The sequence below is a fragment of the Panthera tigris genome, chromosome B3 (genome assembly GCF_018350195.1).
Source record: "Panthera tigris isolate Pti1 chromosome B3, P.tigris_Pti1_mat1.1, whole genome shotgun sequence".
Taxonomy (NCBI): domain Eukaryota; kingdom Metazoa; phylum Chordata; class Mammalia; order Carnivora; family Felidae; genus Panthera; species Panthera tigris.
In genome coordinates, this window is record NC_056665.1 from 17,915,457 (window position 1) to 17,930,333 (window position 14,877).

The window sequence follows — 14,877 nt, forward strand, 5'->3', positions numbered from 1 at the left end:
AGTAACAAAGAAACGTATTTCAAGCCCCGTGTAAGGAAATCTGATTTTTTTGTATTCATGCCTGATTTTCTCTTGTGTTCCAGATTTGAACTTTCTGTCTCCGATCTCGTTACCCAGAAGTCTCCTGGAGCTGCTGCACTGCCCCCTGGGACACTGTCACCGGTGTAGTGAGCCCATGTTTACAATTGTCTACCCCAAGCTCTTCCCCTTGAGAGAGACGCCGATGGCAGGCCTGCACCAGGGGTAATCATGCCTAAGTGGGCACCAGGGCTTACACCTGGGAGAGGGGTGGAGGCCATGCAGGGAAGTATTGTTAAGTCAGCAGCTCTCAAGGTGCCCAGAGTGCTTCCTGAGATACAGCTGAAGGAAACAAAAGCACATTCTCAGCATCACAAGAAAACTGGACTTCCCTCTATTACTTTTTTGGCCGTGTACAGAAGAGTTTTGTTGCATATGTTCTTTAGAGTAGCTCATTCTTTGCCAGGAGCGTTTTCCTGCTATTCCGCTATTCACAATAGTCTTTAGGCAATAAGGAATGTCAGAACAAAATATTTGTTATATAATGGGACCAGCCCAGCCCTTCTATTTAATTGGCGTTGCTAACTGAAAGTACATGGCTGAACATTGTGTGTGTGCGTGTGTGTGTGTGTGTATGTGTTTCTGTTTTGAATTTCTAACACTTCCAAATGCCATTCTCTTGCCACTCTCTATTTATTGGCGCAGTGCCTTGAATTTGCTAAGAATGTTCACCAAGCAAAAACCCCTAAACTGGTGGTTTAAAAAAAGAAAACCAGACAATTAAAATTAGGACATCAAATGAAAAATCCCCCATTAACACAACCTTAGCATATAGATATTCTAAATTTAGGATTTTCTAAATTCACTTTTTTCAAAGTTAAAAAAAAAGAGAAAGTACTAGAACGCCTCATTTATCCATCCAGTGGTATTTTGGGTTAGTAAGTTTTTCAGAGAACTTGTTACCCCCTATTGAGTGCCAAGAAGCATTTACTTTGTAAGCATTTCTGTAGAAAGAGAGCGAGCCTGGGCGGGGTGCTGAAACTCTCTGAGCCTCAGACTGGGGAGAGAACATCGTGCTGGGTGGGGCTATCATGAGGATGAGCAGATGATGAAGGTAAAGGCTCTTCAACAAGTGGTAGTTACCTTACCAGCGGTGTACCCACTCCCTCGCACAACTGCACTTCTCTTTCTCTTACCCCGAATAACCCTGTTTTGTTATACTTCTGGTTGCTGTTTCCACTTTCTGTATTTTTAACGTTTTTTGCTTCGTTGTGCCTGCCCACAAGAAGCCTTCCTCCAAACCTTTCTAAGTTTGCTACTTAAAATCCGAAGTGATCACATCACCAAATTTAGTGGGATTCCGTTTAGATTGGAGTTAAAAGGACTGAGTCAGAGTCTGGGTGTGTTACTTCCTACACGAATAAAATTAACAAATGAAATAGACACAGTGGAGGAGAGCCATAGTTGCATAGGGGCAGGTGCCCAGGCCCTGACTCCAGCTCCTCTGCCCAGAGACCTTGAGCAGAGGACGTAAAATCTCTAAGCTTCAACTTTTCATTAATAAGATGAGCATAATATTAATATCTATTTAATAAGGTCATTGTGAGGATAAATGAGATCATTCATGGAAAGAGCCCAGGCATGTAATAAATACTAAGTAAATGGTAACTATTTTAATCTATTTTTTTTTAGCGCAGAGACTTGTAAAAATTTCTCGTATGTGTGTGTTTCTAGCAAATGCTTTTCATGTTAGTAAGATATCATCATAGGATAATCTTAACGAATTCATTAAACTATCATAAAATCCTTATGCATAGTACAGTGTTTTGTTGTTTTTTTTTTATAGAAGACATTTTCTTATTGAAAATATGAAAATGAAAACAATTCTGTATGGTCAGGATACCCTGTCAGTAGCTGATAAAATTCTGAATACCTTTTTCAAAAAGATAAACTTTCTTTTTATCATGGCAATTAATTTGTGAAAGTAAATTAGATCCTTCAAAAGGAGACATTTTTTGTGTGTGTTATCTTTATAGGAGATTTGGGGAATTTATTCAGCATTTGAATGTTTTATTGACTGTTACTTATTTGTCTGCTACAACCTAGAATGTCAGTGTGAATAATCTTATATTGTTTCGGGACATAAAATATAATAGTATTAGTTTCATAAAATGAATATATCCAGTACATAGGACTTAAGCAGTGCCCGTTTGTTGAGCAAAGCCAGAAGTGCCTGTGTTTATAGCAAAGATGAAATGCCAAGACATAAACATGGCTTTCTGTGGTGAGTTAATGCTAGGGTTGAAATTGAGAGTTTGTGGCTTTCATTCGGTCCACCAGACTTTGCTCCTTCCCATGTTGCTATGGAGATTGTATTAAAAGCATTGACTTCAGTTTCTATCATAGTCTTTAAAGTACTTTCTTTTGTAACTGAAAACCAACTACTTGAATCTCAGTAGCTTACTGCTGAAAATAAAATCAATATTTTTAATATCATAAACTAACTCTACAAGGTCTTGATAATATTATTTTTAAGTTTTATAATATATTCAGTTCAGTTGGTTTTGCTTGTTGTAAATAATACATTGTATCAGCCAATACCTAAATCATTGTGGACATCTGGCATCATTTTAAAAGAACATATTGGATATTCTTCTAAAATACCAAGTCCCATACAAGTGTTAGTTTCAACCTAAATTTAATACAGAGTGAAGCAAAAAGAAATTATAGTATTTTTAATAAACAATAGATTCCCAAACCTTCAAATATCAATAAAACAGAAGAATGGCTAGCATATTCATGATTTTGAATCCTTATAGCACATTTTCTTTCCTAAAACTTACTGTTCACTTATTAAAATGGAGAACATCAGCATAGAGGGTTATTTATTATTACAACAACGTGTCTGGCTTTTCCCCATGCATGCGTGATTTATACAAGTTCTGTATTTTCCAATAGGAAATCAAGTCACCCAAGGTTTTTCAGGGCTATATATTAATTTGCTAGGAATGCCACAACATTTAAAATGCCACAAAACCGGGTGACTTAAATAATAGGATATCCATTGTCTCACAGCTCTGGAGGCTGGAAGTCTGAAATCGGCATGTTGGCGGAGTCGTTCCTTGTGACGGCTGTGAGGGAAGGGTCTGTTCCAGGCGTCTCTCCTTGGCTTGGAGATAGATGGCTGTCTTCTCCCTGTGTCTTTACATCATCTTCTCTCTATGTCTGTCTCGCTCTGTGTCTAAACTTCCCCTTTTTGTAAGGACCCCAGTGATATTGCATTAGGGCCCACTCTGGTGGGCTTTAATCCTCCCTTAACTAATTATACCTGAAGTGATCCTGTTTCCAAATAATGTCACTGCATTACTCTGCTCAGGCCGCCATAACAAAATACCATAACTCACTGCCTTGAACAACAGAAATTTATTTCCTCACAGTTCTTAGGCTGGAAGTCTGAAATCAGGGTGCACATGGTCAGGTTGTAGGGGAGAGTTTTTTTCTTGGTTTGCAGATGGCCACTTTTTTGCTGCCTCACGTGGCAGAGAGCTTGTGAGCACATGCACACAGGCTCACTGGTGTCTCTTCTTTTTATAAGGGTGCTAATCCCATTATGAGTGCCCCATCCTCATGACCTCATCTAAACCTACTATCTCCAGAAGGGCCTAACTGCAAATACCCATCACATTAGAGGTCAGGGCTTCATCACATGAATTTGGGAGGACATACTTCAACCCATAACAGTCCGTTCCAAAAATTCATGTTCTTCTCACATGCAAAATAAATTCACCCTATCCCAACACCCCCCAAATCCTAACCCATTCCAACATCAACTTGTAAGTTAAAAAAAATCTCATCTTTTTTTTTAAATGTTTTATTTATTTTTGAGAGAGAGAGAGAGAGAGAGAGAGAAGTGGGGGAAGGGCAGAGAGAGGGAGATAGAGAATTCCAAGCAGGCTCTAAGCTGTCAGTGGCTCGATTCTACAAACCATGAGATCATGACCTGAGCCGAAGTTGGACACTTACTTGATTGTTCAGATGCCCCAGTTCAAAATCTCCTTTTAAATATCTAAATCAGGTAAGGATAAAACTTGGGTATAATTCTTCCCGGGGCAGGACTCCTCCATATAAAAACCATATAAAAATATGTTTAATTATTAAAACATTAGTAGACCAGGGGCGCCTGGGTGGCTCAGTTGGTTGGGCATCCGACTTCAACTCAGGTCATGATCTTACAGTCTGTGAGTTTGAGCCCCGCATTGGGCTCTGTGCTGACAGCTTGGAGCCTGGAGCCTGGAGCCTTCTCTGAATTCTGTGTCTCCCTCTTTCACTGCCCCTCCCCACTCTCACTGTGTGTGTGTCCTCTCTCAAAAATAAAAACATAAAAGAAATTAAAAAAAAATTGTTAGACCAGTTATTTATTTTTATTTTGATGGGGGACAAAGTATGTCTATTCAATTCACACATGATCATAGAAGCAAAATTAGAAAACACAATTCTGGGGGCACTTGGGTGGCTCAGTCGGTTAAGCGTCCAACTTCGGCTCAGGTCATGATCTCGCGGTCCGTGAGCCCTGCGTCGGGCTCTGTGCTGACAGCTCGAGCCTGGAGCCTGTTTCGAATTCTGTGTCCCCCCCTCTCTCTCTGACCCTCCCCCGTTCATGTTCTGTCTCTCTCTGTTTCAAAAATAAATAAACGTTAAAAAATTTTTTTACAATTCTGCAAAAGGAGACTATCTCAAACAGAAGAACTTCAACCAGAAATGACCATTGGTAATAGGTTAAAGTAGAATCTCTCTAAATTGACTTTTTTTTAAAGTTTATTTATTTATTTTTGTGAGAGAGGGACAGAGAGAACATGTTCACACAAGCAGGGGAGAGACAGAGAGAAAGGAAGAAAGAGAGGATCCCAAGAAGGTTCTGCATTGTCAGCACAGAGCCTGAGGCAGGGTTCGATCCCACAAACTGTGACATCATGACCTGAGCCAAAATCAAGAGTCAGATGCTTAACTGACTGAGTCACCCGGGCACCCCTCTCTAAATTGACTTCTCAACCAAGGATCCATTGAATCAGATTATTGGTGCTCTTTATATCCTTTTTTAAAAAATTGTATTAACATTTAAACATGAGATCTACCTTCTTAACAAATTTTCAAGTGCATAGTACAATAATATTAACTACAGGCAGCACATTCAGCAGCAGCACTCTAGAATTTGTTCAGTTTGCATAACTGAAGCTGACAACAATTCCCGTTTCTTCCTCCCCTTCTCCAGCTTCTGGCAACCACCATTCTACTCTCTGCTTCTATGAGTTTACTTTTTTAGATACCTCGTGTAAGTGAAATCCTGTCCTCCTGGGGCTGGCTTATTTCACTTAGCATAATGTCTTCCAGGTTTGTTTGTGTCATTGCATATGCCAGGACATCCTTCTTTTTTTTAGTCTAAGTGATATTCCATCCTTATGGGACGCCTGGGTGGCACAGTCAGTTGAGCATCTGACTCTTGATCTCATGGTTCATGGGATCGAGCCCCACGTCGGGCTCTGCGCTGACAGCGCAGAACCTGCTTGTGATTCTCTCTCTCTCTCCCTCTCTCTCTCTGCCCTTCCCCGCTTGCGAATGTTCTCTCTCAAAATAAATAAATAAAATATTAAAAATAAATTACTTAAAAAAAATTCATCCCATATTTCTACCAGGTTGTCTTTATCTGCTCACCCATCAGCAGACATTAAGGTTGTTTTCAGATCTAGGATATTGTGAATAATGCCATCATGAACATGGAGTGCAGGTATTTCCTTGAGACTCTGATTTCTTTTGGTTACATACTCAGAGTGGGATTTCTGGATCATATGACAGTTATATTTTAATTTTTTTGAGGAGCTGCCGTACTATTTTCCATAACAGCTGCAGCATTTTACCTTCCCACCAAAAGTATACAAGGATTCCCATTTCTCTGTATCTTTGCCAACACATTATTTTTTGTTTGGTTGTTTCATTTGTTGTTTTTACCATAGCGATCCTAATAGGTATGAGGTGATGCCTCACTGTGGTTTGATGTGTATTTCCTTGATGATTAATAATGTTGAGAACCTTTTCATGGGCCTGTTGGCCACTTGTATGTCTTTGGAGAGATGTCTGTGTAAGTCCTTTGCCCATTTCTAAATCAGATTATTTGTTTATTGCTATTGAGTTATAGGAATTCCTTATATATTTTGGATATTAACCCATCATCAAGTAGTGGGATTCTCAAATATTTTTTCCCCATTTTATAAGTTGCTTTTTCCTTTTGTTTCCTTCTGCTTTGCGGAAGCTTTTTAGTTTGAAGTAGTCCCACTCACCTGTTTTTGCTTTTGTTGCTGTGCTACTCGTGTCATGTTCAAGAATTCATTGTAGGGGTGCCTGGGTGGCTCAGTCAGTTTAGCCAACTCTTGGTTTCAGCTCAGGTCATGATCTCATGATTTTGTGAGTTTGAGCCTCACATTGGGCTCTGTGCCGACAGCACAGAGCCTGCTTGGGATTTTCTCTCTCCCTCCCACTCTGCCCCTTCCCCATTCATGCTGTCTCTGTGTCTCTCAAAAATAAATGAATGAACTTTCAAAAAAAAAAAAAAAAAAAAGAATTCATTGTCAAGACCAATGTTAATTAAGAAGCTTTCTCCCAATGTTTTCTTCTAGTTTTATAGTCTCAGGTCTTACATATAAGTCTTTAATCTATTTTGAGTTGATCTTTTTATGTATGGTGTAAGATAAGCTTTCTACTCTCAGTTTCATTCCTTTTGCATGTGGATATCCAATATCCCAGCACCATTTTTTGAAGAGACTCTTTTTCCCATTGTATATTCTTGGCTTCCTTGTGGAAGATCAGTTAACAGTTTTGTGTGGGTCTGTTTCTAGGCCCTGTGTTCTGTTCCATTTGTCTGTGTACCTGTCTTTATGACAATACCATACTGTTCTGATTACTGTAGCTTTGTAAAACATTTTGCAGTCAAGATAATGGGACGCCTCGAGCTTTGTTCTTTCTCAAGATTTGCTTGGCTCTGTGGGATGTTTTGTTGGCTCCAGGTGAGTTTTAGGAATTTTTTTTCTCTTCTTGTTAAAAATGCTATTGGAGTTAGTTCCAAATAGCTCAGAGTAACTCATCCACTCATTAATTAATGTGTCCAGTTAGCAGATATGCAGTGAGCATTCCCCGCAAGCAGAGCACTGTGGGAGGTAATGACACCCTGGCTTCAGTCAGCTGCTTTCAAGCTCTGATGTAGAGTTTGGTTTTCTTCAGGAATTCTCCTTGGTCTTTTAGGCCAGAGCGATTACATGAGAGGCCAGATGTCCTGGTGACGGATGTGCCTCGGGATAGAGGCCTGTGAGAGGCGTGCGGAACTCATTGTCTTATGGCTTCTCTCATCTTTCAGGACAACTTAATACTCTCTTCTCCACTCACTGTAATTTCACTCACTGTAGTTTATCTCTAAATAATCTCTCCTAATTCTTATATGGTTAAATCACTTACGAAATGTTTCTCATTACCTTATCCTTGCTTTTTATGGCTATTACTTTCTTCTATGAAACCAGTTAACATCAGTAATACTGACATTATTTGCTTACTTGTATTTGGGATTTTTTTTTTTTTCTTTTAGCCAAAGCCTATTCATTGACCGGCACCCTCTTTGCGCAGGTAAAATACTCTTCAACAAATTAAGTAAATTGTTCTTCACTGTTTTTTCCTACTCGTATCACTCAGTTATTGTGCGTTGACCTCTGCGATGTGCCAAACTCTGTATTAGGTACCGGGGATTCAGCCCTGACCACACCACCTGATAACTTCTTTTCCCATACATACATTTCACCCCTGACGTCCTAGGGGATGGACTGATCAAATAGAGAAACCAGTATGTCATATTTAAGCCTCTAGGTCTGCACGTAGGATCTTCCCATGAGAAACCGTCACCATTAACATAAGTGGAACAAGCAGATACAATATGTTATGAGATAATTCTCCCTTAATTTGTGTATGGGTTTGGGATGTCATCTGATCAACTCCGTCTAATAAATATTGTTTTTCTTCTGGCTTGAATTTCTGTATGAGTCAAGGATATGCTTTTTGCTTTTTGTTTCTAGTCAGGAAACACGTTTGCAAAGAAGATACCATATTTCTTATGTTTTTTTGGGGACTCCAGAATGTGCCAACCACATTGTGATTTTTTTTTTAAGAATAGTGTATTTCTGTATTTTAAAACTAAGCTGAAATGCTCTTTCTCCTGTCTTGCCTATAAATAAGAGATTCTAAAGCAACAAATGTCATGTCTGATGTTCTTTGTAGAATGTACTAACCTCCTTTTCCTAACTATAGAGTTTATTGCTTAGCTCAGAATTTGTCCCTTAAAACTGTCACATCCCTGGTGCCACAGCTTAGGAATTTTAAAGGATCAAACCAGCACAAATCCATTCGTAAGGCAGTAGATTTGGTGTATTTGTAACAATTTAGATCATTAATGCAGCAAGCAGATACAATATGTTGTTAGAATCTCCCACAAGTCATAAGTCCACACAGTTGGATTTTTTGTAGCACAACTATGGCACCTCCAGGTTGGTTACCCACCCCACCCTTGAGCATCATAAGGAGTTAATAATGATCAGTGGGCATTATGCTTCAGTAAGTAAAAAACAACAACAAAACAACAACAAAACACATTTTTATGGAGTTGGATTTTTTTGCTTAGAGCCTTTATTTTTAAAAATCCAGCGGCATGAAATGTACTGTTTCTATGAATGATTTTCATGTAGCATAATAATTTTTTTTTAAAGCCAGGAGAGTTAAGTTTAGTTAGCTGATCCTCAAAAATCCACTTATCATACTTAAGATCATTTTGTGTCTGAGTTTCATTTCAATTGTGATTTATACACATGTATACATGCTGGTGTGTGTGAAGCAAATTATCTGAAGTAGGATTCTAACCAACTTTAATTTTTTTTAGTTAAGGTAATACAAAGTATCCAATGACTTAAAATTTATATAGTTTCCTGAATTAAGAAAATCTCGAAAGTGATGCTTGCCTTTCATTTTCATATGAGTGTAATTTGCAAAGTAGAAGGTTTTGATTTTGATGGAGTCAAATTTATCCATTTTAATTTTATAGTTAGTGCTTTTTATGTCCTAAGAAATCTTTACCTACCCCAGGGTCATAAGGATGTTCTCTTTTCCATTGATCTGTGTCTGTCTCTCAGTCAATGCCAAACTGTGTTGATTCTGTAGTTATATATTAGCCCTTAATATCAGATAAAGTGATACTTCTTTATAAGTAGAAGTGATACTTCTACTTATTCTTTTTCAGAATTCTGTTAATTCTTCTAGGGCCTCTGCATTTCCATATAAATTTTAGAAGAAGCTTATCTTTGTCTCAAAAAAAAAAAAAAAAAAAAACAACCCTTGTGCTGGATTTCGAAAAGAATTGCATTCAATCTATAGATCAACCTTGGAGAGAATTAACATCTTTGCGATGTTGAGTCTTCCGGTGTGTGAATACTGTGTCTTTCCATTTTTTTAAGTAGTCTTTTATTTCTTTCATCAATATTTAATAACTTGAAGCATAGAAGTCCTTAAATGTTTTGTTAAATTTATACCCAAGTGTCCCACTTTCTTTATGTGACTATAAATGATATTATACTTTTAAATTCCACTTTCCATGTGTTCATTGTTAGTATGTGGAAATGTGATTCATTTTTGTATTTCAGTCTTATGTGCCTGCAGCATTGCTGAACTTGCTTAAAGGTCTAGGAGTACATTTTGTAGATGCTTTGGTGTTTTCTATGTAGACAATCATGTCATCTGAAAGTAGAAATAGTTTTATTTCTCCACCTTCCATTCTCTATGCCTTTTATTTCTTTTTCTTGCCTTACTGCAGTGGTTAAAACTTCAAGTACTGTGTTGATTAAGGTGTTGAAAGTACACATCCCTTATAGAGTATGAAGTTAGCAGTAGGTTTTTGTAGATTCTAATTATCAGATTGAGAAAGATCCCCTCTATTCCTGTTTGCTGAGGCTTTTTATCATTAGTGGAGATTTTTCAAATGCTTTTTTCTGAGTCCATTGATATCATACAATTTTTTTTTCATTCACCTGCTGACATGATCAATGAAATTGATTTTCAAATATTAAACCAACCTTACATACCCAGAATAACCCCCACCTGACAATGGTGTATAGCTCTTTTTATACTTTTCTGTATTAGTTTAATACTTTGTTGAAGATTTTTCTATCTGTATTCATGAGAGAGATGGTCTATCGTTTTCTGGTTTTAAACTCTCTGGCTTTAGAGTCAGAGTAATTACTGGCCTTATAAAATGAGTTGGGAAGTGTTCTTCCTTTTCGGTTTTTTCTGCAGGAGACTGTAAAAATTCCTCTTAGCTCTTCTTTAAATGTTTGATAGAATTCTCCAGTGAAATTGTCTGGACCTGGAGATTTCTTTTCTTTTTTTAATTACGAAGTCAATTTTTAATAATTACAGTACTTTTCAGGTTGGCTATTTCATCTTGGTTGAGTGTTGGTAGTTTGTAGTTTTCAAGGAATCCATCTACTCTCAGCTTACAAATTTATGACTATGAAATGGTTCATAATATTCTCATCTTTTTAATGGTTTCAGGATTTGTACTGATAACACCTGTTTCATTTCTTATATTAAGAGAGCCTTCTGTCTGTTTATCTTTGTTAGTCTTGCTATAGATGTATCAATTTTATTGACCTTCTTAATCCTAGTGAAATTGTTGATTTCACTGATTTATTATTCCTTCATTCTGCTTGCTTTGGGTTTACTTTGCCTTTGGGGGATGGGATCTCAGATCATTGATTTGAGAACTTTCCTTTTTAACATAAGCATTACGTACCATACATTTCTCTCTCAGCACTGCTTTCCCATGCCTCAAAATTTTTGATATGTTGTCTTTTCATTTTCATTCAGTTCATGTAAGTTTCTATTTGAGATTGCCTCTTTAATCCATGGGAAAGTAGTCATTTGACCCATAGGTCAAGGAAGGTCAAAGAACTGTGTTCTTTTATATCCACATTTGGAAATCTTCCTGTTGTCTTTCCGTTATGGATTTCTAATTTGATTCCATTTGGATAGAGAACATGCTCTGTGATTTTTACTTACTTTAGATTGTTCTTCATAAATTGTTCTTTTTTTAGGATTTTTATTTTATTTTTTTAATATGAAATTTATTGTCAAATTGGTTTCTATACAACACCCAGTGCTCATCCCAACAGGTGCCCTCCTCAATACCCATCACCCACCCTCCTCTCCCTCCCACCCCCCATCAACCCTCAGTTTATTCTCAGTTTTTAAGAGTCTCTTATGGTTTGGCTCCCTCCCTCTCTAACCTTTTTTTTTTCCCCTTCCCCTCCCCCATGGTTTGCTGTTAAGTTTCTCAGGATCCACATACGAGTGAAAACATATGGTATCTGTCTTTCTCTGTATGACTTATTTCACTTAGCATAACACTCTCCAGTTCCATCCACGTTGCTACAAAAGGCCACATTTCATTGTTTCTCATTGCCACGTAATATTCAATTGTGTACATAAACCACAATTTCTTCATTCATCAGTTGATGGACATTTAGGCTCTTTCCATAATTTGGCTATTGTTGAAAGTGCTGCTGTAAACATTGGGGTACAAGTGCCCCTACGCATCAGCACTCCTGTATCCCTTGGGGAAATTCCTAGCAGTGCTATTACTGGGTCATAGGGTAGATCTATTTTTAATTTTTTGAGGAACCTCCACACTGTTTTCCAGAGCGGCTGCACCAGTTTGCATTCCCACCAACAGTGCAAGAGGGTTCCCGTTTCTCCACATCCTCACCAGCATCTATAGTCTCCTGATTTGTTCATTTTAGCCACTCTGACTGGCGTGAGGTGATATCTCAATGTGGTTTTGATTTGTATTTCCCTGATGAGGAGTGACGTTGAGCATCTTTTCATGTGCCTGTTGGCCATCTGGATGTCTTCTTTAGACAAGTGTCTATTCATGTTTTCTGCCCATTTCTTCACTGGATTATTTGTTTTTTGGGTGTGGAGTTTGGCGAGTTCTTTATAGAATTTGGATACTAGCCCTTTGTCCGATATATCATTTGCAAATATCTTTTCCCATTCCGTCGGTTGCCTTTTAGTTTTGTTGATTGTTTCCTTTGCAGTGCAGAAGCTTTTTATCTTCATGAGGTCCCAATAGTTCATTTTTGCTTTTAATTCCCTTGCCTTTGGAGATGTGTCAAGTAAGAAATTGCTGCGGCTGAGGTCAGAGAGGTTTTTTCCTTCTTTCTCCTCTAGGGTTTTGATGGTTTCCTGTCTCGCATTCAGGTCCTTTTTCCATTTTGAGTTTATTTTTATGAATGGTGTAAGAAAGAGGTCTAGTTTCATTCTTCTGCATGTTGCTGTCCAGTTCTCCCTGAACCATTTGTTAAAAAGACTGTCTTTTTTCCATTGGATACTCTTTCCTGCTTTGTCAAAGATTAATTAGTTGGTCATACTTTTGTGGGTCCAATTCTGGAGCCTCTATTCTATTCCATTGGTCTATGTGTCTGTTTTTGTGCCAATACCATGCTGTCTTGATGACTGCAGCTTTGTAGTAGAGGCTAAAGTCTGGGATTGTGATGCCTCCCGCTTTGGTCTTCTTCTTCTTCAATATTACTTTGGCTATTCAGGGTCTTTTGTGGTTCCATACAAATTTTAGGATTGCTTGTTCTAGCTTTGAGAAGAATGCTGGTGCAATTTTGATTGGGGTTGCATTGAATGTGTAGATAGCTTTGGGTAGTATTGACATTTTAACAATATTTATTCTTCCAATCCATGAGCACAGAATGTTTTTCCATTTCTTTATATCTTCCTCAATAAATTGTTCTTCATTCTATGACTTCCTGATGGAAGCTCAGGTTATTGATTTTAGAGCTTTCTTCTTTTCTAATACATGTGTTTAGTGTGCTGTGAACTTCCCTTTAATACTGCTTCTGCTGCTTCCCACAATTTTTTGATAAGTTGTATTTCATTTTCACTCAGTTCAAAATATTTTTTTAGGTTTATTTATTTTGAGAGAGAGCGCACGTGAGCAACCAGAGGAGGGGCAGAGAGAGGGAGAGAGAATTCTGACATGGGTCTCAAACCCACAAGCCATAACCTGAGCCAAAATCAAGTCACACGTTTAACCTACTGAGCCACCCATGCTCCCCCACTACAAAATATTTTAATTTCTTTAGAGACCTGTTCTTCCACCCATGTATTATTTAGAATTTAATTTTTAAAATTTCAAATATTTGGGGATTTTCCATCTGTCTTTCTGTTACTGATTTCTAGTTTAATTTCCAGTTGTGGTCTGAGACCAAAGTTTGTTTGATTTCTCTTCCTTTAAATTTTTTTATGGTGCAGTTTTATGTCCTAGAATGTGGTTTGTCTTGAATAATATTACACATGAGCTTGAGATGAGTGTGTATGAATGTGTATTTTTCTGTTGTTGGATGGAGTATCTGTAAGTGTCAATTAGGTCCAGTTGATTAATGATAACTAACAACTGTATTCTCTCTGATGTTCTGTTTTCTGGATCTATCAACTACTTAAAGAGCTCTAATAGTGGATTTGTCTGTTTCTTACACTTCTATCATTTTGTGCCTTACATGTTTTGACGCTCTGTTATTAGGTTCATACACATTTTACATTGTTATGTCTTTTTGGAGAATTAACACCTGTATCATGATGTCATGCCCCTCCTTATGTCTGACACTTTTCTTTGTCCTGAATTGAAGTCCACGTCATCTGAAATTGATATAGGTATTAACATGTTCTATCTTTTCCCATCCCTTTACCCTTAACCTGTCTGCCTCTGTATGTTTAAAGTGGGTTTTTTGTACACGTTATATATTTGGGCCTAGTTTTTTCATCTGCTTATAGAGTCTCTTTTAATTGGTATATTTAGGTGATTTAAATTTAAAGTGACTATTGATTTAGTTAGATTAATATCTACTGTGTCTATAATTATTTTCTATTTTTTACATTCTTATTTCTTTTCCTCCCTCTTTTTCTGCCTGCTCTGGTTTTAACTGAGCATTTTACATGATTCTATTTTATCTCCTCTATTAGCATACCCATTATAGTCCTTTTTCAAAATGTGTAATGGTTTCCTTAGAGTTTACAATATGTATTTTTTTCACTAATTTAAGTCCATCTTCAAATGACTCTATATTACTCAATGTGTAATAAAGGTGTCTTGTGACTGAATATCCCACATTCCTCCCTGTCATCCCTTACAGAATTGCTGCCCTTCATGTCAACATCCATCTGTTGTAGTCACACACTACATTGCTACCCTCATTACTTTAAGCAAGTTATACTTTAGTTCAATTGAAAATTAGAAAACTATTTTACTTTACCTTTATTCATGCCTTCTCCAGCAGCCTTCCTGTTTTTATTTAGATCTGAGTTCTGTTGTATTCCTCCTGGCAATGAATTTTCCTCAGTTATCAGTTTGTCTGAAAAAATCTTTATTCTCCTTTACTTTTGAAGAATAATTTTACTGGGTATAGAATTCTAAGTCAGTGATTTTTTTTTTTTTCTTTGAGCACACTAAATATTTTCCTCCGCTCTTTTCTTGCTTGCATGCTTTCTAATATGTCCACTGTAGTTCATATGCTTGTTCTTCTGTAGGTAAGAGTGTTTTCCCACTCTGGCTCTTTTGAAAATTTTCTTATTCTTTTTTTCTAGTTTGAGTATGATATGTCTGTGTGTCTTTTGGGGGTTGTTTTGTTCTGTTTTTGATATTTATCCTGCTTGGTGCTCTTACACTACTGGATCTGTTACTAATTTTATAAACTTCTTAACCATTATCACTTCAAA

At 37.4% G+C, this 14,877-nt stretch overlaps 1 protein-coding gene across 5 annotated transcripts in view; it reads left to right on the plus strand.

The window, feature by feature from the left end:
* Nucleotides 1–14,877, plus strand: part of LRRC28 (leucine rich repeat containing 28) — a 179,646-nt gene that overhangs the window by 158,401 nt on the left and 6,368 nt on the right. For all 5 annotated transcript variants that reach the window (XM_042988165.1, XM_042988166.1, XM_042988164.1 and 2 more), the window contains one exon: nt 84–243. In XM_042988165.1, the coding sequence (XP_042844099.1) occupies nt 84–243 (160 nt within the window). The remainder of the gene's footprint in view (nt 1–83; nt 244–14,877) is intronic.